The following is a 25,109-nucleotide window of genomic DNA, read 5'->3' as shown; positions in this document are numbered from 1 at the left end:
TGCAAATTCTTGGATGTTACTCCATATTTCTGAGCATTACTTTCGCAAAGACCACAGGCTTATCATCGCTCACAGGAAGGGTGTTTTGATATATCAAGCCTGGCTACTGGCCCAGAATGAGGACAAACCATTTTTTTTTATTTCAGAAATATACTTTATTCATAAAATACTTTGATGATCTGTACAACTGGACATGCCATACATATGTAAACATTCCATTTGTTTGCATACCGAAACAGAGTAATCATTCCTATTTACAGGTCTGTACGATTACATTTTTAGCTGAGGCGTCAGCAGAGCCCAAATCACTGCGTGGGCCCCCTGCTCTTCTTAGGCAGGCAGATGTTACACGGTGGTCTTTCCCCACCGCGCCTTGGCGGCAGCTGCCCCAAGCTTCAGCGCGTCCCTCAACACGTAGTCCTGGACCTTGGAATGTGCCAGTCTGCAACACTCAGTCGGGGTCAACTCCTTCAGCTGGAAGATCAACAGGTTTTGGACCGCCCAGAGAGCGTCCTTCACCGAGCTGATGATCCTCCAAGAGCAGTTGATGTTCGTCTCAGTGTGCGTCCCGGGGAACAGGCCATAGAGCACGGAGTCCTGTGTCACGGCGCTGCTCGGGACGAACCTCGACAAACACCACTGCATTCCTCTCCAGACTTCCTCTGCATAGGCACATTCCAGAAGGAGGTGTGTGACAGTCTCGTCCCCCCCACAGCCGCTTCGAGGGCAGCGTGTGGTGCAGCAGAGAGTCCAGGCGTGCATAAAGGATCTCACAAGCAGAGCCCTTTTCACCACCAGCCAAGCCATGTCTTGGTGCTTGTTGGAAAGTTCTGGCGATGAAGCATTCTGCCAAATGGCTTTGACAGTCTGCTCAGGGAACTGCTCGACAGGATCCGCCCTCTCCTTTTCCCGAAGGGTCTCAAGGACACTATGTGCTGACGACTTCCTGATGGACTTGTGGTCAAAGGTGTTTTTCTTCATAAATTTCTCCACGAGGGACAGGTAGTGTGGAACGGTCCAACTACTCGGAGCGTTCCGCGGGACAATCCATTATTAGGCATTTTCATGGTCCATTGGCAAAGTTCCCCTGTGATCCTTGGACGGATTGGGGGTGAAAGCTTTCAGCTTCAATCCTCCTTTTAGATATTGTGTTTCAGATATACGTGTTGCAACGTTGCTTGTAATAAGAAAGGTTATCTCCTGAGACACTTTAGGGCCTCACTGTGAACTATACATTCTCGCTGAAGAATTTTGAAGTCTAGATAATTATCCCTCAGATGGCCTTTTCTGAATGTAAATCTTTGTCATGCTGCCTAGTAATGGATTCGTAAATTCCTTTGGGTACTTCCGATGACTTTGGCCATTTTAAAGTATCTTTGCTCACTTCCAAATGTATTTTTCTCAATCCAAAGTCCACGGTTATTACGTTAATCGATGAGAATTCAAAGATTAATAATCCATTTTTTTACATTATCATGATGACTGCCAGGTAAGAATTACAAATAGGTCGCTCTGTTTGTATTGCTGCTAGCCAGCAGTGCAGACAGGAAACGAGAAGCAAATAAGCCGCAGAAAGTGGGAAGCATGCTAACTCCCTTCGTCCTTACACCAAATGCATAGAATGGACTTGTTGAGAACATGAATATTTCCTGCAATATCACAGAATGTAAACTGTCAGAATTACTAACTGCCTTTGCGTTAGTAAGTTCATTTGTTGGAAACAGGATTGGGCGTTGTATTGAACCTGTAGAAAAGCTCGGTGTGAGGAGGCAATTTGCCTCGAGCCAACAATATTGTTGCTTTTGGTACTTGCACTCATTTCATGGCAAACAAAAGTAACTTCACATTGAAGCAGCAGTGGTCGAGGATTAGTTATTCAGTCCTAGAAGATAATATAGCTAAGTGTGGATGTTTGGCTGCTTGAACCATTGAGAAACTGGTACACTCGCGTGGAGTCGTTTTTTCATAACGGAATGAATGAATGACATCGTCTTTACAGATGCAAATTTCTCCCAATTCACTTCCTGTTTAAATCGCTGCAGCCCGACAGCACTGTGCTGAAGTCGCCAGTGATGACACATTAAAAAGTGCCAGATTGTTCCTCATTCTCCGGAGCATCTGTTTGGACTTTAGTACAGTTGGCCACTGCATCCTTCAATATCGTCCACCCTTCATAGTTCCATTTTAACTGATATCTCTCTTCTGAATTCTGCAAGCATTTGTCAAAATGGTGTTCTCTTTTGATTCGAGGGAAAGAAAACGCAAGAATCATTCTTCAGGTATTGAACCAAAGGGATGGTTCTTAAGGAAATGGTGAATTGTTTTCTTAATTACCGTATTTTGTTTATTCATGCACTGTCCAAGTTTGTTCAAAGTAGAGTTTGAGGATTCTAAACTATATTAAAGTGACAGCTATATAATATAACGAAAGTATTCTAAATACTGTACAATTGTTTCTGCTTCTGATGCAATTGTCAGTCCAAATAGAATTTGCCCAGGAAGTTGTACTAGGTTTGCAACTAGATCTTCTATTTCAAATTTATGTTCAAGCTCATTTGCATAATCATATTTAAAAACTTACGAACAGCAAAATCTGTCCATGTACTATAATTATTTTCTCTGGAACTAACAAGTTGGTTGACGTTTTTAGGTGTATCTAGTTTTATGCATACAGCTGAAAATGGGTTTATCACAAGGGGTGAGCATTTTCTCCAGCATTTGAGTTACATGGTGTTCCTTTGTAAATGAGATCTTTTAATGTTTAAAATTTTATAAAGGAGACTGGTAAACTGCATATTTGCTTCAATTTTGTTTAAATATTGCTATATAAAATATTGTTTGGCAGCAAATTCCTAAATATTTTACATTAGTGTTCCTGCGCTTTAAAAAGAGGGCTTTGAAAGTTGTCTTGAAGGTTTACAAACAAATTTAACTTGTGGAAATCACTGATGCAATTAATTTGGAAGCATGGCTAATTTTGTGGGTGAGACTTAACTTCAAAACAGCACAAAATCAATTTGTATTAGATATAATTTATGGTTGACATACCTTAATCTTTTGCACTTGTTAAGCTGTTTAGATGCATACTGTTCTGGAAAAATCTCATGCTACATTTCAAACTCGCTGTCCAACTTTTATTTTACTGTTTCTCCCTTTGTTTCATAAAAAGATAGTCATACCAGTAATATAAAATGCAGGTAAAATACGCAGTGTGAGACTCTGCAACCTAATCTGTCATTTTAAAAATTGTATTATGTTCTAACAAGCACAGACTTGAGGTGCTGCAGCATTTCCCCACGTCCCCCAGCCCCCCAAAAAATGGGAATAAAAAAGACTGGCATTTGTGTCACAACTTTCATGACCACTAGCCGCCTTAAAGAATTTTTAAGTGCAGTCACTGTTGTCATTGGGACAAGAAAGTCACAGAAGGGCTGCAGAACATTCTTTTGGAAGAGGGTAAACAAGTAGAAGTTGTGGCCTGTGTTGACACCAACAACAGTAGGAGGAAGGGGGTTATGGTCCAAAATTTAGGGACTTTGATAGAAAATTAGCATACCAACATATGAGTAAAGAACAAGGTAGTCGAGGAGAACAGGCGGCAAGGAGAGAAGGAGTGGTGAAGCGAGGGCTGTCGGGAAGGGTGAGTTTTCCCGCATTAAAAGGGACTTAGCTTGCAAGTTGGACCTCCATTTGCTGAGAGGTGCGAGGGAGGAGCGAAGGACTTCTGGGAAGTCATATATTTGTGTGGTTGTGTGGAGCTGGATGAACGTCAGATCATTCGGGAGGCAGAGGGGGTTATTGAGAGGAGTTACAGGGAGGTAGTCACTCCTCCGGTACAAGAAAAAGGCAGATGGGTTACAGTCAGGGGACGGAAAGGGAACCGGCAGGCAGTGCAGGGATCCCCTGTGGCCATTCCCCTCAACAATAAGAATACCATTTTGGATACTGTTGGGGTGGGGGACTTACCAGGGGAAAGCAGTGGAGCACAGGGCTCTGGCACAGGGTCTGTCCCTGCTGCTCAGAAGGGAAGGGGGAAGAGGAGCAGAGCAGTAGTCATTGGGGACTCCATAGTTAGGGGGACAGATAGGAGGTTCTGTGGGGACGAGAGAGACTCATGGTTGGTGTGTTGCCTCCCAGGTGCCAGGGTTCGTGATGTCTCTGATCGTGTTTTTGGGATCCTTAAGGGGGAGGGGGAGCAGCCCCAAGTCATGGTCCACATAGGCACCAACGACATAGGTAGGAAGAGAGATGAGGATTTAAGGCAGAAATTCAGGGAGCTAGGATGGAAGCTTAGAGCTAGAATGAACAGAGTTGTCTCTGGTTTGTTGCCCGTGCCACGTACTAGTGAGGCGAGGAATAGGGAGAGAGAGGGGTTGAACATGTGGCTACAGGGATGGTGCAGGAGGGAGGGTTTTGGATTCTTGGATAATTAGGGCTCTTTCTGGTGTAGGTGGGACCTCTACAAGCAGGATGGTCTTTATCTGAATCAGAGGGGTACCAATATCCTGGGGGAGAAATTCGCTAAGGCTATTGGGGTGGATTTAAACTAATCCAGCGGGGGGTGGAAACCAAAATTGTAGTTCGAGTATAGAAAAGGTTGAGAGTAGGGAGGTCCAAAATCAAGTTTCAGGGACACAAGATGGCACTGGCAAGCAAGAAGTTGGTTTGAAATGTGTCTACTTCAATGCAAGGAACATCCGGAATAAGGTGGATGAACTTGCAGCATGGGTTGGTACCTGGGACTTCGATGTTGTGGCCATTTCGGAGACATGGATAGAGCAGGGACAGGAATGGTTGTTGCAGGTTCCAGGATTTAGATGTTTCAGTAAGAACAGAGAAGATGGTAAAAGAGGGGGAGGTGTAGCATTGTTGGTCAAGGACAGTATTGCAGTTGCAGAAAGGATGTTAGGGGACTCGTCAACTGAGGTAGTATGGGCTGAGGTTAGAAACAGGAAAGGAGAGGTCACCCTGTTGGGAGTTTTCTATAGGCCTCCGAATTGTTCCAGAGATGTAGAAAGGATAGCAAAGATGATTCTCGATAGGAGTGAGAGAGACAGGATAATTGTCATGGGGGACTTCAACTTTCCAAATATTGACTGGGAACACTATAGTATGAGTACTATAGATGGGTCAGTTTTTGTCCAGTGTGTGCAGGAGGGCTTCCTGACACTGTTTGTAGACAGGCCAACAAGGGGTGAAGCCACATTAGATTTGGTACTGGGTAATGAGCCCGGCCAGGTGTTAGACTTGGAAGTAGGTGAGCACTTTGGTGATAGCCATCACAATTCTGTTATGTTTACTTTAGTGATAGAAAGGGATAGGTGTATACCACTGGGCAAGAGTTACAGCTGGGGGAAAGGCAATTACGATGCAATTAGGCAAGATTTAGGAAGCATAGGATGGGGAAGGAAACTGCAGGGGATGGGCACATTAGAAATGTGGAGGTTATTCAAGGAAAAGCTCCTAAGTGTCCTAGATAAGTATGTACCTGTCAGGCAGGGAGGAAGCTGTAGAGTGCAGGAGCCGTGGTTTACAAAGGAAGTGGAATCTCTTTTCAAGAGGAAGAAGAAGGCTGATGTTAGGATGAGATGTGAAGGCTCAGGGCGCTTGAGGATTACAAGGTAGCCAGGAAAGACCTAAATAGAGAGCTCAGAAGATCCAGGAGGAGACATGAGAAGTTGTTGGTGGATAGGATCAGGGTAAACCCTAAGGCTTTCTATAGGTATTTAAGGAATAAAAGAAAGACGAGTAAGATTAGGGCCAATCAAGGATAGTAGTGGGAAGTTGTGTGTGGAATCAGAGGATATAGAGGAAGCACTAAATGAATATTTTTCAACAGTATTCATTTTCAACTCTAGAAAATGACAATGTTGTCGAGAATACTGAGATACAGGCTACTAGACTAGGTGGAATTGAGGTTCACAAGGAAGAGGTATTAGAAATCCTGCAGTGTGAAAATAGATAAGTCCCCTTGGCCGGATGGGATTTATCCTAGGATCTTCTGGGAAGCCAGGGAGGAGATTGCTGAGCCTTTGACATTGATTTTTAAATCGTCATTGTCTACAGGAATAGTGCCAGAAGACTGGAGGATCGCGAATGTGGTTCCCCTGTTCAAGAAGGGGAGTAGAGACAACCCTGGTAATTATAGACCAGTGAGCCTTACTTCAGTTGTTGGTAAAGTGTTGGAAAAGGTTATAAGAGATAGGATTTATAATCATCTAGAAAATAATAATTTGATTAGGGATAGTCAGCACGGTTTTGTGAAGGATAGGTCGTGCATCACAAACCTTATTGAATTCTTTGAGAAGGTGACCAAACAGGTAGATGAAAGTAAACCAGTTGATGTGGTGTATATGGATTTCAGCAAAGCGTTTGATAAGGTTCCCCACAGTAGGCTATTGTACAAAATGTGGAAGAATGGGATTGTGGGAGATATAGCAGTTTGGATCAGTAATTGGTTTGCTGAAAGAAGACAGAGAGTGGTGGTTGATGGGAAATATTCATCCTGGAGTCCAGTTACTAGTGGTGTACGGCAAGGGTCGGTGTTGGGTCCACTGCTGTTCGTCATTTTTATAAATGACCTGGATGAGGGCATAGAAGGGTGGGTTAGTAAATTCGAGACGACACTAAGGTCAGTGGAGTTGTGGATAGTGACGAAGGATGTTGTAGGTTACAGAGAGACATAGATAAGCTGCAGAGCTGGGCTGAGAGGTAGCAAATGGAGTTTAGTGCGGAAAAGTGAGGTGATTCACTTTGGTTGGAGTAACCAGAATGCAAAGTACTGGGCTAATGGTAAGATTCTTGGTAGTGTCGATGAGCAGAGAGATCTCGGTGTCCATGTACACAGATCCTTGAAAGTTGCCACCCAGGTTGACAGGGTTGTTAAGAAGGCATACAGTGTTTTAGCTTTTATTAATAGAGGGATCGAGTCCTGGAACCATGAGGTTATGCTACAGCTATACAAAACTCTGCTGCAGCTGCACTTGGAGTATCGTCTACAATTCTGGTCACCACATTGTAAGAAGGATGTGGAAGCTTTGGAAAGGGTGCAGAGGAGATTTACTAGGATGTTGCCTGGTATGGAGAGGAGGTCTTATGAGGGAAGGCTGAGGGACTTGAGGCTGTTTTCGTTGGAGAGAAGAAGGTTGAGATAATAGAGACATATAAGATAATCAGAGGGTTAGATCGGGTGGGAAGGGAGAGCCTTTTTCCAAGTATGGTGACGGCAAGCACGAGAGGGCATAGCTTTAAATTGAGGGGTGACGGATATAGGACAGATGTCAGAGGTGGTTTCTTTGCTCAGTGAGTAGTAAGGGTATGGAATGCTTTGCCTTCAATGGTCGTAGATTCGCCAACTTTAAGTGCATTTAAGTCGTCATTGGACAAACATATGGACGTACATGGAATAGTGTAGGCTAGATGGGCTTCAGATTGGTATGACTGGTTGGCGAAACATTGAGGGTCGAAGGGCCTGTACTGAGCTGTAATGTTCTATATGTTCTAAAAGAGTTACCCACTTGGCCCTTTGAGCTTGGCCTGCCATTCAATAAGGCCATAGCTGATTTGATTTTAACCTCAACTCTACATTCCTGCGTCCCCCCTGGATAATCTTTCATCCCCTTGGTGATCAAGAATATGTCTACCTCTGCCTTGAAAATATTTAAAGGTTCTGCATCTAGTGCCCTTTGAGGAAAGGAATTCCTAAGATTCACAACACAAAAAAAGTTTCCTCATCTCTGTCTTAAGTGGGCAACCTATTATTTTTGAATTATGACCCTAATTCTTGATTCTCTCACAAGAGAAACATCCTTTTGATACCCACCCTGTCGAGTCCCCTCATCTTATAAGTTTCAATTAAATCGCTACTGTTGTTTTAAACTGTAGAGGACAAAGGCCTAGCCTGTCCAGCCTTTCCTTGTCAGGTAATCCACACATTCTAATATTAGCTGAGTAAACCTCTCTGAACAGCTTCAAATGCATTAACATCCTCTTTTAAGTATAATCTAGTACTGTACACAGTAGTCCAGATGCTGTCTCACAAATGTCTGGTACAATTGAAGTATAACTTCCTTTCTCTTACATTCAATTCCCCTTGCATTAATACATAACTTTCTATTACATTTCCCGGTTACTTGCTGTCCTGTGTACTAACCAAGTGATTCATGAACGAGGACACCCAGATCTCTTTGCATCTCAGGGCTCTTCACCCTCTAACCAATCAGATAATTTTCTTTTTTATTCTTTCTGCCGATTGACAATTTCACACATTCCCACATTGTACTCCATTTGTCAGATTTTTGCCCACTCACTTAAACAATCCATAACCCATTGTAGGTTCCTTACGTCCACTTCACAACTCACTTTCCTACCTACCTTTATGTTATCAGTTCCTTCATCCAAATAGTTTTGTAGAGTTGATGCCCAGTGCTGACTGCTGCAATATACCACTCATATCAGCCTGAAAAAGACCTACTTATTCCAACTCTCTGCTCTTCTCTCTGTGCTATGTTAGCCCTATAGTTTGAGTTTTAATTTTCCACAATAACCTTTGATATGACATCTTATCAAGTGCCTTCTGAAAGTCTAAGTACTATACATCCCCTCGTTCTCCCTTTATCTATTACACAAGTTACTTCTACAAAGAACTCCAATTAACTAGTTAATTATGATTTCCTTTTGACAAAACCATGTTGTCTCTACGTGATTTGAGTGGCTTGCTTTATCTTCTTTAATTATAGATTATAACATTTTCCCTATGATAGATGTTAAGGTAACTGGCCTGTAGTTTCCTGCTTCCTGGCTTTTTCCCTTTTTGAATAAAGGAGTTACATTATTTTCCAATCTAAAGTAACATTTCTGGAATTGAATGAATCTCACTTTAACTATCTCACTTTACTTCTTTTAAGATACTAGAATGAAATCCATCAGGACCTTGAACTTATCAACTCACAATTCCAACAATTTAAGCAGTACTACTTGCCTGGTAATTGCCTTCCTTTTTTATTTCCTCCATTCCTTTCAATTCCTGATTTATGGCTAGTTCTGGGCTTGTATCTTCTCTAATGAAGACCAGCACAAATATCTGTTCAATTCAATTGCCATCTCTGTACCTTCCATTACTAATTCTCCAGACTCCTTTTAAAATAAATCAGACGAGCACTTACTTTAACTGTTTTAAACATCTGAAGAAACTTTCCTATCTCGCTTTTAAATTTTGCCCAACTTTCTCAAAGTTAATTTTTCTCTCCTTAATCCTTTAGTAATTTTTTGCAATTTTTAAATGTTAATCTTCTGACCTACCACTTATCCTTGTACAATTATATGTCTCAGAGTTTGATATTATCTTTGACTTTAATTAACCAGGGATGGTGGGTCGGTCCCTTAAAATTCTTATTTACTGGAATGTAAAGTATCTATTCTGCACTTTCTGGAATATCCCCATAACTTTGCCACTACATCTCCTATTGACTTATCCCTTGAATTGCCAGTTCACTTCCACTAACTCTGATTTCATGCCCTCATGATTACCCTTGTTTAAATGCAAAAAAACTAGTCCTGGATACACACTTCTCTCTCTCTCTCTCCAACTGTATGTAAAATTCAAGTCATGTTATGGTCACTGCTATTCAAGGTTATTTTCACTGAGGTAATTAACCTACCTCCTCGGTCAAACCAGATCTTCTATTGCATGTTCTCAAGTGCCATAACATACTGGTCTAAGAATTGGGGAGACAGGCCGCCTACTTGCGGAGCGATTCAGAGAGCACCTCTGGGCCACCCGGACGAACCAACCCAACCAACCTGTAGCACAGCATTTCAACTCCCCTTCCCACTCCACCGAGGATATGCAGGTCATTGGGCTCATCCACCGCCAAACCACAACAACCCGACGGTCGGAGGAGGAGCGTCTTATCTTCCGACTGGGAATCCTCCAACCGCAGGGGATGAACTTGGACTTCACCAGTTTCTTCATCCCCCCTCCCCCCACCTTGTCTCAGCCGGATCCCTCCAGCCCGGTACCGCCTTCCTGACCTGCAGTCTTCTTCTTGACCTCTCCGCCTCCATCCTACTCCGACCTATCACCCTCACCTTGACCTCTTTCCACCTATCACATTTCCAACGCCCCTCCTCCAAGTCCCTCCTCCCTACCTTTTATCTTCTCCTGCTGAACACTCTCTGCTCATTCCTGAAGAAGGGCCTGTGCCCGAAACGTCGAATCTCCTGTTCCCTGGATGCTGCCTGACCTGCTGTGCTGTTCCAGCAATAAAGTTTCAACTAAGAAATTGTCCCCAAAACAATCAATGAATTCCTCCTCTAAATTTTCCTATCTGATTTTTCTAGTCTTATATGTAAGTTAAAATTCTGCATGATAATTGCTGTACCGTTTTGACAAGTTCCCATTATTTCTTCCTTTATACTCTTTTCTACCATATGGTTAAGGGCCATTATACACTTTCCTAACTTGCTCTCTTTCTTAGATGTCAATATTCTTCATAATTCAGGTCCCAATCTACAGCCACATCTCAATTATGGCCACAGGTCATACTTATTTAATCTCAATTTCAACAACTAATTCACCTGTTTTATTTTGAACTGTATTCAAATACAGTGCCTTAAGTTTAGCTGTAGAATGGAAACATACCCTTCGGTCCAAGTATTCCATGCCAAACACATTCCCAAACTAAACCAATGCCGTCTGCTTGCACTTGGCCCATATCCCTCCACATCTTTACTATTTATGTACTTATCCGAATGTCTCTTAAATGTTGTAACTGTACCTGCATTCAACACTTTTCTAGCAGTTCATTCCACACATGAACCACTCTCTAAGTTTGCCCCTCATGTCTTTCTAAATCTCTCTTCTCTCACCTTTAAAAGTTTTGAACTTCCCACCTTCGGGAAAATACATTTGTAATTCACCTTATCTATGCCCCTTTATGATTTTATAAACCTCTTTAAGTTGTATCTGCTGCTTTGCTCGTCAATTTGCATTCTACATCCCTTGCTGTAATTTCTCACATTAATTCCTTCCTCTGTTGCATTTTCCCCACATTTTGCCCTTTTAGTTTGAAAAGTTCACTCAACTAGAGAAGTAGAGTGGTTTGCAAGATCACCAGTCCCACTGTTGAGGTTAGTATGAGGCACATCGCCCTGAAAAGTGATGAGCTAGGTCTTGTACCACTCATTGACTGGAATATTGTAAATTGAAAAAGAGATGCAAACGTGTTCTAAAGTTTCAGCATTGTATACAGATTCTGTTGATGTTTTAACTGAGGAGCAAAGAATAAGGCATATACTGTTTCATTAATCCAAAACATACTTAAGTCACTAGCTCATTCATTGCATTTTACATTGTTGCCTATGATTTTTAAGTTAGTTAAATCATTTGCAAAGACATTCTGTATATGTTTGTGCACATAATAGGAAGGCGGTTGTTACAACTTTATGATCATAGAGCACAGCATAGAGATATGGAGGAATAACACATACTAAACTCTAAATCAAAATGCTGCTGATACAGGAAATCTGAAATAAAAACAAGATGTCTGGCAGCATCAATGGAAAGAGGAACAGTCAGCATTTCAAGCTGTTGACCAATTACTGAAATTTGTTCACATGCAATATTAAGTTTTTCACCACATTAGTTTTGATTTTAAACAGCATTTATTCCCTTAGTGTGTTAGACATATATTGGAATGAATTGAGAAAGCTAATTATTGTGAAAGAGGTGGCACGTTATTTTGATTTAAAGGCCCATTTAAAAAAAATGTATGACTGTTGAGAGTTGGTCAAGAAGAACAAGTTGTGATGAAAGTAGGCAAATTTAACAGTTTAGGCGAGTACGACCCATTTGAAGAGTCCAGATTGTGTTTGGAATCTCATTCACTGATCACATTAGACAATTGGATATGTTTTATAAATTAATCTCTTCCTTGTGGTTAGAAAGTCACATACAAGGTGTTTTGGATTAACACCTTGCTAGTGAGATTTTTCTTCAGAGCTCAAAGTCTTAAATTAACTCTTTGTTTGCCATGGTTTTGTGCTCATCAGTGGACACAATCAATAAGTTCCTTGATAAATGGACCAGAAATTAACCGATTGGGCATAATTTGTTGATTACAAACCAACAACTTACTGCTGAAGGAACTGGGGTCTTGCTGCCAGGTTTGCGGGTGACACAAAGATAGGTGGAGGGACAAGTGGTGTTGAGAAAGCAGAGAGGCAGCAGAAGACTTGGACAGGCTCGAAGAGTGGGCAAAGAAGTAATAACATAGGAAAGTGTGAGGTTATGCACTTTGGTAGGAAGAATAGAGGTGTAGACTATTTTCTAAGTGAAAACTGAAACCACAAAAGTGCTTGGGAGTTCTAGTTCAGGATTCTCTAAAGGTTAACATGCAGGCTCCATTGGCAGGGAGGAAGGCAAATGTAATGTTTAATTTTGAGAGGACTAAAATATGAGCAGAATGTAGTATTGAAACTGTATAAAGAGTCTGGAATATTGTAATCAGTATTGGACCCACGTTGAAGGATGTCATGAGTGTTTGAGGATTCTGGTTCTGTGCTCAATGGGGTATGGTGAAACCTAAATACTGAGAGGCCTTGATAGAGTGAAGATGGAGATGTTTCCACTAGTGAGAGAGGCAAAGAGTGAGGGGGCAACCCGGAGAGGAGGATGAATTTGTTCAGCCAGAGGGCGGAGAATCTATTAAACTCAAGTCTTTGAGGGTCTTTAAGGCAGAGATAGGTTCTTGTTTAGTAAAAGGATCAACAGTTACAGGTAGAAGACTGGTGAATGAGGTGGAGAAACATCTCAGCTGTGATCGAATGTCAGAGTGCACAGGATGGACCAAATGGCCTAATTCTGCTCCAATGTTTTGTGATCTATGGTCTGAAGTAGTAATTGTGTTCTGAATTCAGAGATGAATGGTATTTGCATTTTAATCGAACATTGTCTCTCACAAGCAATAGTAAAGTATAACTTTATTTTTAAAAAAATGCATCATGAATACTTTGTAGCAAGGCCTCATTACAAGACAGTAACTATGATCAGATTCAATTATGACGTGACACGGAGTTGTGTACTGCAATCCAGTGCTGGATTTATTCTCTGGTCTTTTTGAAGTTGGATCATCTCCTCTCAGTTCAGGAGTGCCTCTCAATTTCCAATCAGCTGAAACTATCTACTCCTAATCACTCTGGAATAAAGGGGAATCTTTTTGAAAATGCTGTAATTTCGTGTCCATAATAATGAACAAAACTAAGAAATCAGAAGTGAACTTAAAAATAGCAAAACTGACTGACTGTCAATGGAGGTGAGGGTGGGAGGAAAGAGATGGTGGAAAATCACTTTTGTCCTGGATGATGTTGAGCTTGAGCAATCTTGAAGCTGCACTCATCCATGCAAATGGAAAGTACCATCACACACTAACGAAGTCAGAGGTTGACAGAACCCAAACTGAGTGTCAATGAGCAGCTTATTGTTGATAGCACTGCCAATGACAATGTTCATCAGTCTGATTGGCCAGTCTTTTGTGGACAATTTTCCAGATAAATTCCAGTGTAGTTGCTGTACTGGAATAGCCTGGCTAGAGGGTGTGGTGAGTAAAAGCACAAGTCTTCTGTACTATTGCTGGAATGTCGTCAGGGCCCATAGACCTCTAGCTGTTTCTTGATCTCACAGGGAGTGAATCAAATTGACTAAAGGCTAGAATGTATGATGGTGAGGACCTCAGAATGAGGGTGACATGGATCATCAACTCAGCATTTTTAAAGGGTATCATGTGTCACACAAACACAAATGATTTAGCTATTTCACTATTCATTACCTGGACCAAGTCTTGAGAACCAATATATGCAGAAAATTTATTCATGATGTAAAAATACATTTATTAAGTGTGTTTCAACACTATAACATATCCATTCGGGATATAAAGTTTGCTGAGTTAAGTCCAGCTTTTAAAACAGGAAACTAATGTTGTTTGCTAGCAATGACTTGAAATACAATCTTAAAAACTCAATTGTGCACAGAAGCTACAGCTTCTCCTGAAGTTCAATATCCCGTTAATATTTATAATCATTCAATATCTTCATTCTCATTACCCTGTGTATGATAGATGCTCTGGTTGCGCCTCTTAATTAATTTTATTCCACTGCTTCCATTCTCATGCTCGTTGCTAATTCGTTTCACAGCCTTTGTGCGTGTTGTCTTTCCTTCTCCCTCAGTCATGCTGCTGTCTCCAGACTTGTCCAATTCCTCATTTGCAGAGTCTTGTGTCTCATCAGATGATACAACCATAGAATCAGGGAGATCTCTCACATCAGAGAAATTCGCTGACGAGTCTGTAAAGGGATTATCTGGCAATGGTTCTATGCTATGTGCACTCAGCTCCCCATTATCATCATCGTCGTCATCATCATCAAGTGTGATTTCATCTGGATTTATAGAGGAGGAAAGTCCAGAAGTGTCTGTAGTATAAAAACTGGGCTCCTCTGGGTTATCTGCACCATCCATTTCATCCTCTTCCTCCATCAGACCCTCACTTTCCATCTGTTTCACCTTGGCATTCAGATCTGTGAGGCCAAAGGTGGCACAGAACTCAGTTGTCTGTGGATTAATCACATGGACAGGTTCTCTAGATCTCTGTGGATGTGCTGGATCATAGACAGGTGCTACCTGGCTAAAGTTACAGGGGATCTGGAGGTTATTAGCTTGCTCTTCCAATAGTTCTTTAATGTCATCTTCAGACACACTATAGTCCCACCTGCATTAAAGAGAAATGATCACTATAATGGTTTATAGATAACACAAGAAAATACCAGAATAACAGAATCATAGCATTAGGTATTTCAGATCCTAATATACAGCATAAAATCTTTTCTATTGACAGCCTTTAATTCAGTGTGCCTATAGTTCTCATTATTTTGAGCATTTCTATTAGATCTTCTCTCAACATTCTCTTTTAGAATAACCCCAGCTTCTCCAACCCATCCTTCTAGCTGATTTGATTTGATTTATTGTCACATGTACTTAAGTACAGTGAAAAGCTTTGTTTGCGAGCAATACAGGCAGATCATAGTAAGCAAGGACATACAGATCACAAGAATAGAGTCTCCTCATCGAAATTATTGTGAATCTCTCCTGCACCCTCTCTAAAGCCTTTATCAACCTTTAAGTGTGGGGCTTAGAACAGATATAATATTCTCGTGGAGACGAAACAAATGTTTCAAAGGTTCAACACAACTTCTTTGCTTTTGCACAATATGATAAAATACTTTATTCTAGCATGCAATGAAACATGCATTTTCAGTTTTAAATCTGTAGTTTTCATATCTAGTTTTTCCAAAATATTCAGCTTATTGTAAAACAATGCACAATTCAATATAACTAGGTTAGACTTACTTTGCATAGAGACTGTTATTTTCTGGCATGTTCCATGATTTAGGTGTAACATTAATTAAATCATTTGTTGCTTTTAGAATGGCCAGCCATTCGGAATCATACTCTAAATGTTCAGAAGCATTTGGGTCATGTTCTATTTCAACAATCTACAGTCAGAAGGGGAGAGAAAACAGGATTAAAAATGCAAATTAAATTCAGCAAAACTGTAAGCTATGGTACAGTTAGATATATGTAGAATGTTAAGAGGCAAAACAATTAAAGAAAATGATCTAAAATTGATATTTTTATTCCTATAGTGTCCAGCGTGACAGGGAATGGGGATGCTGGTTTGCTGAATCTGTCAGTTGCTTGAAAAATACTAGGGGTGGCTGGAAGAACTTGAGTGGTCACTACCAAAAGATGAACGTGCGTTTTAGAAATGAGCAGCCAGGATCAGTATGTCAGGCTGTGTTGGGTGATTCTGCCTTTATTGATAAGGTAAGCCTTGAACTAGCTTTAGTAGCTCCTGACCCATTATTCCCTTCCAATAATGACACCAGATAAGTTTCCATTATCCCAAGCATCTCGAATTGTCATGCAACCTGCATACAAGATTCCAGAAGGGAATTCCAGATACTTCAGTGTATGTCGACATGAATATACTATATTCAATTGTTCTGCAAACCCAATTTACTTTGATAACCACTGTATTTTCTCTCAGATATATCACTGAATGACACATTAACAAACATGTGAATTTACTATAGATTGTTCTTCTATGATGGTTGCATTCTTGTGCGACGACTGTTAAAAAAAATCGTGCTTTAGAAACGGTGCTTAAACTGTGGGTGATAATTTGTGTTCCAGCCAACACAAGTTTTAAAAGTTTGTGCTATCGAAATAGTGTCCTCAATTCGTTAATTGCATTATAGCAAATTTGTGTGAATGAAACATGCGTTCTAGTAGAATGACCTGTTTTTAGGTAGAAAATAGTATGAGTATTTATTTATATATATTTTTAATCAAAACGATATCAGTAACTTTTAATACCTGCAGAAAGTCTCTGTGAGGTAGACATTTATCCAGAGCTAAAAATTTTGTTGCTTTAGGTAGCTGCTCACCATCACATTTCTGGAAGAAAATAGAAAACAATTTGAATAAACCTGCTAAATGTTAACTTGGGTAAAAATACACTTGTAACTAACATAATTTCTTCATTCATCAGAGTCTTAGCCCAAATAATAATTAAAAATTTAATTCTCTGAATGTAAGTGATATTGACAAGACTGCCATTAGTTCTCCATTCCTGGTTGTCCTGATGTGGCCGTTGTAGGCTACAGTCTTGAATTGTTAGTAGTGTCTTGCCAGGACATTTCAGAGGGAAACTAGGAAACAAATGCACTTGTGACCTAGAATCACAAGAGTCAGATCAGCGAGCTTTCTTCTCAGATTGACATTATAAACAAAACATACCTGGTTCACTCATGATAGAAGTTTCTGTAAAAATATTGTTAGAAATAGGTGAACTACAAATTACTCAAGTATAATTAATTTCTATAAAATGCAAGTAAAATACAAAGTAAAGATGCAAGTTTGCTTTTCTTCCATTCTCATCTTACCGGATGCTGCATTAAAGCTGCAAACTTCACATGTAGATGTGCTGCAAACCAATAAGAAGGTTTGAGGTGCTGCAGAAGCTCTGTGGCTGCAGGACTGCCCAAGGTATTAGATTCAACTTCTGGGCGGAGGAAAGCTTTTTTCTTAAGCAGTTGTTTTTTGTTACCATAGTGATAGATACCTTGTGGCCAATCATGTGACAGGAAGATGTCCATATGTTGTTTTAACTGAAAATAAAGAATAAAAAGGAATAATAATGATCAAGTACTTGAAGAAAACCATTGACTACAACGTGTTAGATGCATTGCTTTTAGTTAAATAGGCCAGCAACTGCCACTACAGTACTTGGGTCCTCAGTTGTTCACAATATACAACAATGATTGAATGTGGGGATGAAATGTAATTCCAAGTTTGCGGATGATACAAAGTTAAGCAGAACTGTGTGTTACAAGGATTAAATGTTTTTATGAGGATTTGGAAAAGTTAAGTGATTTGGGTATGAAATAGCAGATAATATAATGTGGAAAAATGTGAGGTTATCAAGTCAGAGGAAGAACAGATGTGCACAGTATTTTTTAAAATGGTGACAGGTCAGAAAGCTATGATGTGTAAAAGACTTGGCCATCCCTGTCAATAAGTCATTGAATGCTATTATGCAGGTACAGCAACCTATCAGAAAAGGCTAATGGAATGTTAGCCTTTATTGCAAGGGGATTAAAGATGAGGTCTTGCTTCAATTGTCAAGTCGCTGGTTAGACTGCACCTGGAATATTGAACTCAGTTTTTGTCTCTATCTCATAAGATATTACCACCATAGAAGGATTTGGAACAAACTTCTCCCAGGATGAGAGGTCTGACATTTAAAGAGATTAGACAGCATTGGCCTATACTCTCTGGACTATCAAAGAATGAGGGGTGATCTCATCGAAACCTACAAAATACTATGATAGATAGGGGAGATGCAATGTGCATCCCCTGATTGGGGAGCCTAAAGCTGGGGGTACAACTTAAAAATACGGCATTTAGACTGAGATGAGAGTTATGAAACATTGGAATTCTTTATCTCAAAGTGCTGGGGAAGCTTAATCTTTGAATATATTTAAAGTAAAGATGAATAAATGTTTGGTTATCGATGGAATAAAGGGTTATGTGGAGAACGTGGGTGAAAGGTTTGAAGTGTTTGATCAATCATGATCGTGTTGAATGCCAAAGCAGACTTGACGTAAAATACACAACTTTGACTTTTGCTGTTTTAATTCTGTCATTAAATAATCTTCCAAACAAATTAACTCTAGCTGTAGAGGGTGAATAGAACACTTTCATCTATTGATCCTTAAGATAAAGAAATGGCTTCTAACAGCATATCCAGGATAATTTATTCCTCAATTATATCAGAATCAATAAGGGTCATAAGCTGTTCCTCCAACAAAAGCCATTATCTACAAGAAGGATTTAGCTTTACTATTTGAGCAGGCTCACTTCATGTGATGATGGGGGATGGTGGTTTTGAAGATAAGTCCTGGATTGAAAGGTACTTCCCATCAAATATGGCTTGGTGAGTTACTGTAGTGCATAGTGTATTGTATCATACAGTTATGACTACGTAACAGAGGTAAAGGGAGTGTAGCTTTTTAATGATGGACAAAATGTTGATCAAATAGGCTGCTTTAACTTAGATCACGTTGCGCTTACAGGGTTGTTGAAACACCTATTCCATTACACTCCCGCTGTGTGTGCTGTAGACAGCAGGCAGCCTTTGGAGAATCAGAAGGGAAGCTACTCAGCACAGAATTCAACTTTTGATGTGCTCTTACAGCCATGTTATTTATCTGACTTGTGTATTTAAATTTCTGCCCAATGATAATCCTCAGGATGTTGACATTGGAGGATACAATAAAGATAGTGACATTAATATCAAGAGAAGATAGTCATTGTCTGGCACTCGTGTGGCACATAACATTAGTGTTACTGCATTATGGGCATGGACTGCTTCAATGGCTGAGGATTTGTGATTGGCGCTGAACATTGCAATCATCAACTGACATCCCAATTTAGACCATATCTTTACATGTTTCCTGTTCTTTATTACAATTTGTTTAATGTAGAAAACACAATAGTTAAACTTGGAGTAAGTGAAAAGCATTGTAACCAACCAACCAACCAGATCAAATCTCCAAAATACATGGCACTAAGAATGAAATGGACAGTACTAATTCTTCTAACCTGCTTCAACTTGAACACTTCAATATTTCTGACGTGATATGCACTCCGCATTGTCTGCTGATTATATGGTGGATATTCAAAATGGCCTGAAAACCATAAAAGAAAAGTGGTAGGTGATAGAGGTTCAGTGTAAATTTTTCCTTATTATGTACCACTAAAACCTAAAATGTTCACCAAACTGAAATAATTCCTCAGGATATATTTCAAAGAAACTTCATAATTCTTTTTCCTCATATTAATCAAAATTGACACTGTGAATTGAAAATTTGGAACTGAAATATTAATTTTCAATCAAGTTTGCTTTTTGTTCATTAGATTAATATTCCCAACAATAAAATCAAACAACATACATTATTTTTGAATCTATAGTTTCAACTTTTAGTTGAGCTTTCAGACATTTGTTTTGAGAAAAATCAGAATTATGGTAATTTTCATTTGGAATTTACGTCTTGGGAATTTGAACATGGCTAAGCTACATTAAGTTACCTTTTTTGTAGTCATGTGGCTTAAAAATACCAGAGACCCCTCCGATGCGTATGCCACGATAATTTACCACGCCAGCATACCCTAGAAAGAAACAACATGTTACTCTAACATACACATTCTGAATAAACTTACATGCAACAAACCACCACACTCTCTAGCACTTATGTTATTTTTAAAAAACTCAGCCATTATCTTAAGTTGTTGCTGTGTTACCATTTAAATTCTTTCTCACTAAGTAGAATCATTTACAAATATAAGGCAAGAGAAACTATACTCATTGATTCTGCATAACCTGTCATATGCTAGATGACGCAAACCTTGCTGTCTTTCTTCCTCAGTTTCCCATTTATCACATGCACAATAACCCTGAATTTCTGACTAACTCCTTACAGCCAATTTTAAATCTTATTTTCAAGATATATATTGAACACCATTTCAAAGATACATCGAGACTATAAAGTTTTCAGCATGACCAATAGATAAATAGACAACTTTAAAACTGAGACATGATTTTATACTGATTTACTAATTCTGAAAGACTTGCTTCCATCTTTCCAAATAAAATATATAATCAAATGTCTTTATCAAAATTAATTCTGTTATCAGATAACACATTGAGCTCGAAACCTGGCATTGTAATACATACTGACTTACTGCATAAAAATGTAAGAAGAGGTTTAATACCTAGGTAGTAAATGTTTGGTGCCACCCATCCTCCATAAGGCAACTCCTGTAAGTAATTAGAGGCTTCGTGATTGCCTCCTATGAAGATCGTGAGAATAGGGGCTTTCTTTTCTCCAGAGTAGTATCTATATGTAACAATTCAATAAATACCATTTAAGTTCATAAATAGTTCATCTTGAGACAAAAGTTAAATTACAATTTACTGGTGTGTACTTTTCATTAGGTAAAAAAATCTCTACATGGAAATTTTAGAAGATATTTTACATTATGAACAAAATTGCAAATGCTTAATATTGCAAGCATTTGAGTACAATAACTTATTTGTGAGATTCAATATTATAAACAAAAATGAATGCTTAATTTCAAAAAAGGACAAAGTAACGAGGAGATATGAAAAAAGAACAACCTTGAACACCTACTTACTTGTAGAAAGTTTGCATTTGTCTGTATTTAACGGGTACAGCCATGCAAATCATGTCAGCTTCATTCCTGACTGCTTGAAAATCTCCACAGCATAACAAGAGGTCCACCTTAACATTGTCCTTTTTCTCCAAAAACTGAATACTCTCATAGATTTTGTCCAGTTCACCATGGCAGCAACCTTCTACTGCTACCTTCATTGTAACAGTGTGCAATAGCTTGCACTACAAGTTCCAATGAGCTGGGTGCCTTTAGGAGCAATCTCCCTTCCTGGGCCCTATTTACACGCTCATGTCTCAGTGTACTGACCCAATTAAACTACCATAGATTCTGAAATTAAAGAAAGGGCAATATTTATTAATTATTAAAGTTAAATTTACAGATATACATAAAATACAGCTGTTTTCTTTCTTGCAGGCTGTTAAATAGTCAAGACAGACACTCAAAAAAAAATGTACATTTAATTGAATTTTCAAAGACCATTTGACAATGGAATTGATAGTTAAAGTATGACTCCTTAAATTCAGGCAGTGAAATATGTATAACTGTCAATGTCCTATTAGGCCTGTATTCTGATCAAACCATTAAAACATTTTTAATCATCACTATCAGTTTAATAACTCACCACGATGATAAAATAGCAAAACATACCTAATCCTACAAATCATAAACAATACAATATGCAGTTTGATTATATTTTGTATCAAATAACAATAAGAAGTTAATGAATTAAGGATGCTAAAAACTTAATCCTATCAAACAAGAATTTGGTTGAAAGAGTTTAAGTTCTTATTCATTTAACCACATTTCAAAGCATGACAATCTGAATAATACAAATTGCATCTGCAAATGGCAGTATTTAGTTTAAAGTAATTCTCATTATATGTATTTTAGATCCAAGCTTAAGATTCTAAATCCAAGTCACTCACAAGTATGCCTAAAACAGAATTATACTTTGTGTAGTTCATCACAAGATGAACATGACTGTTTGACAGACAATAAAGGTAAAGTCACCATAGTCCGAGAGGACTACAGGGCTGCTCTCCCATTAGAGGGAGAGAGAACGCCCCATTTCCTCTCTCTCGTCCCCCTCCCTCTCTCTCTCGTCCCCCTCCCTCTCTCTCTCGTCCCCCTCCCTCTCTCTCTCGTCCCCCTCCCTCTCTCTCTCGTCCCCCTCCCTCTCTCTCTCGTCCCCCTCCCTCTCTCTCTCGTCCCCCTCCCTCTCTCTCTCTCACGCCCCCTCCCTTTCTCTCTCTCTCTCTCACCCGCTCCCTCTCTCTCTCTCGCCCACTTTCCCCTCTCTCTCGTCCCCTCCCTCTCTCTCTTGTCCCCCTCCCTCTCTCTCTCTCTCACGCCCCCCTCCCTCTCTCCCCGTCCCTCTCTCTCTCTCACCCCCTCCCTCACTCTCTCTCGCCCCTTTCCTCTCTCTCTCGTCCGCCTCCCTCTCTCTTGTCCCCGTTCCTCTCTCTCTCTCCCTCCCTCTCTTTCTCACCCGCTCCCTCTCTTCTCTCTCGCCCACTTTCCCCTCTCTCTCGTCCCCTCCCTCTCTCTCTCGTTTAACTGGAGGGTAATCACACTGCAGCAAGGTTAAGAAAGGGGACATTCACGGTGATCTCAGCTAGTACAGAAATTGAACTTTTGAATGCTGTTAGCATCATTCTGCATTACAAGCCAGCCATTCAGCCAAATTAACTAACCAACTCCTGACAGCCAATAACAAGGAATCATCACAAGTAAGGGATTATGTCCCACTCAGACAGTCAACTCACAAACCTCAAAAGATGCAAAGTGGAGAAATAATTATATCCAACAAGCTTTAGAGGAACTGAGCAAAAACTTTACCGTTGTGTCCAGAAAATCCCACTATAAAAGTGTTAATATTAAACATTAAGTGCAATAGAACTCCAGCTTTACGTTCAAAACCTGCTATTTGAACATGGTTGGGTGAGCAATTTCCAACTGTTACTCCATGTTATTCGTGACAAGGAACCGGAGATGAAATGAATCATTTGGATGTTATCAAATATGTTAAGTCTGGATATAACTCTGATCAAATTCTAACAATTGAGATACAGGCAAATATATTCTTTTCAATTGTTTTTTAAAAATCTCCAGCATCCCCCACTAACAGCACGATCATAAGCAATTCCGTGGGAAATTATTGCTGTCAAATATTATGCAGATATAGCAAGTAATCAGGTAAATCACAGCTGCAAATATTTGCAATTTGACCGAGTTGGGATTCACGATCCAGCCTAATTATTAATCGTTGGTACTTATGCATACAAACTTTCAATCAAGATCAAGGACTCTAGCCAACTATTTATCCCTAACCCACAGGACCCAATGCATCAAATAACCTACAGAGTTAAGCGAACAGCTTTTGTCTATGTCCACCTCAGAGGTACACCAGATGAATCATCAGTTGAATTTAATAAAGGCTTTCAAGAGTGACTAAAAGCTAGAGAATCTATTGGAGAAAAAAAAAGTCAGTGGCAGATGGAAAAAATCGTGCACCCTGAGGTTCATTCAATGGTCTAAGGTTATTGTTAGAGCAAACAGGATGGGAGAATTTTCTGTGAAATTAAATTTCCTTTCCTTACTTTCCAAACAAAAAATACACAATAAATGCAGGAATTAGTACAACATTTTTGATCCTTTAAAACATTTGAAACAATTCAAATTATTGACCAGCAACATTTCACTCAAAAACATAAAAGGGTCACTGGGGTTCATCATCTCTGGAATACCTTTAGTAAAACTTCTGTGGACAGACACGTAATACAATAAAATACCATCACTGCCCAGCTGACTTGTGAAATCGTGTCAGATTTATGATCGGAACCATAGATTTATGACCAGAAATCAATGAGACAGGTGACAAGACAAACACCGGTATGTGTGCATAATTATTTTCAGGCCTGTAAATATCAGGGAGCTTTCAGGAGATTTACAAGGAGATATAGAGCTAAATGCTGAAAATGTGTTGCTGGAAAAGCGCAGCAGGTCAGGCAGCATCCAGGGAACAGGAGAATCGACGTTCCTGAAGAAGGGCTCATGCCCGAAACGTCGATTCTCCTGTTCCCTGGATGCTGCCTGACCTGCTGCGCTTTTCCAGCAACACATTTTCGGCTCTGATCTCCAGCATCTGCAGCCCTCACTTTCTCCTCGATATAGAGCCAAATAACGACTAGTATCTTAGTTGAAACCAAACCCAGCAATCTTTTCGGTTTTTAAAACCAAAAACACATTCTCCAGTTTTCACAGAACCTCCTCAGTTCCCCCCCTCCAATAGATTGCGGGCGGGGGGATAGAAGTGGGCCACCTGAACGCTGAGGGCATCACCTTTGAGGCTGGGCCCCTCACCCCATGGGCTTTATTCTGTCCACTCCACCGCCATTGACAGGGATGGCGGCGGGAACGGAGAGGCCAGCTCCTCCCTCAACCCGACACCGACAAGCAGCAGGCACAGTCAGACTCGAGCCTGATCTTCGGTCCGCCGCTTCCTACCTGCTTTCCCTTTCTCTCTCTCTCCGGACGGGCGGATGCTGTCAATCGCACTCAATCAGCCACAGCGACCAACCGCCCGGTGAGCGCCGCGCGCATGCGCCACTCGCGCCTATCCACCCCCCTCCCTCCCTAACCCTACATTCAAGTAAACCCAGCACCGGGTGCAACGCAACATTCAACACTTTCACTGGAAGGAGAGAGAAAATAACTCAGCAAAAAAAAATCCTTCCGAAAATCGATCGGCGAAACAGACAAAAAAAAACAAGCTCGTTCAGTAATCTCAAAGCCTTAACTTACAGTTCATCCGAATCTGCTGGCAATGGATAAGGTAAATGCAAATAACCGGAAGCCTCACTTTCGATTAAGGTGAAACGCGACGGTATGTTTGGAAGAAAAGTACACAACGTAAATGAATCAATAAACAGGCACTTGACCGGGAAAAGTCTGTCGTGTAAAGGTCTGGCACTGTATGTTTTTGTTGAGCGGGTGTGGGGAGTACTGCGCCGGTTGTGCGACTGCGCAGTGACGTGTAACCGGGCCTGGCTGATGCGGGCTTGGAGGGAGGGGGCGGGGCTGGGATCCGGGTATTTTTAAAGAGGAAGGGATGTGCAAGCGCGGTGGCGGAGGATCCGGTGGGAGGGGGCAGGGCCGACTGGGTGGGGCCTGAATCTGGTAGGTGGGGACGTGAATTGGTGAAACGCTTCGGGATCCAGTCGTCAGTGTCTGGGGTCTGGTGGAAGTGGACGTGGCCATTGCCTGGTGCCGAGGTCGTGGTTGTGCTCGTCAGCAG

General features: G+C 40.5%; 2 protein-coding genes and 1 long non-coding RNA gene across 6 annotated transcripts in view; 2 read left to right on the top strand and 1 right to left on the bottom strand.

Annotated features, from left to right (window-relative positions):
* The first annotated feature begins 1,639 nt into the window (after positions 1-1,639).
* On the top strand, positions 1,640-19,299 carry LOC148149552 (uncharacterized). The gene is made up of 3 exons (XR_015757584.1): positions 1,640-2,313; positions 15,697-15,877; positions 18,691-19,299. It is a non-coding gene; the product is annotated as an uncharacterized LOC148149552 (long non-coding RNA).
* Positions 12,965-24,792, bottom strand: dbr1 (debranching RNA lariats 1). Of its 3 annotated transcripts, none has more exons than XM_043685512.2 (9): positions 24,617-24,792; positions 20,813-21,139; positions 20,390-20,514; positions 19,706-19,786; positions 19,220-19,305; positions 16,999-17,223; positions 16,430-16,510; positions 15,401-15,546; positions 12,965-14,762 (listed from the first exon to the last, which is right to left on the bottom strand). In XM_043685512.2, exons 2-9 carry the CDS (start codon positions 21,007-21,009, stop codon positions 14,075-14,077), a joined length of 1,629 nt encoding a protein of 542 aa, XP_043541447.1. In that variant the 5' UTR covers positions 21,010-21,139; positions 24,617-24,792; the 3' UTR covers positions 12,965-14,074. The 3 variants fall into 3 exon arrangements, with proteins under 3 accessions (XP_043541447.1, XP_043541448.1, XP_043541450.1); XM_043685513.2 differs by lacking the exon at positions 24,617-24,792 and adding an exon at positions 24,320-24,390; XM_043685515.2 differs by lacking the exon at positions 24,617-24,792 and adding an exon at positions 24,155-24,268.
* The window catches only part of armc8 (armadillo repeat containing 8), a 102,041-nt gene continuing 101,466 nt past the window's right edge, over positions 24,535-25,109 (top strand). The window contains exon 1 of one of the 2 annotated variants that reach the window (XM_087988697.1): positions 24,535-24,647. In XM_087988697.1, the coding sequence (XP_087844823.1) occupies positions 24,639-24,647 (9 nt within the window). In that variant the 5' untranslated portion in view covers positions 24,535-24,638. Of the gene's footprint in view, positions 24,648-24,757; positions 24,777-25,109 lie in introns of those variants that run through there. The other variant, XM_087988699.1, reaches the window with a different exon arrangement.

The sequence above is a fragment of the Chiloscyllium plagiosum genome, unplaced genomic scaffold (assembly GCF_037043375.1).
Source record: "Chiloscyllium plagiosum isolate Xiang-an unplaced genomic scaffold, Cpla_swu_hap1 HiC_scaffold_7, whole genome shotgun sequence".
NCBI lineage: Eukaryota > Metazoa > Chordata > Chondrichthyes > Orectolobiformes > Hemiscylliidae > Chiloscyllium > Chiloscyllium plagiosum.
This window is presented reverse-complemented; position numbering and strand designations above follow the sequence as displayed.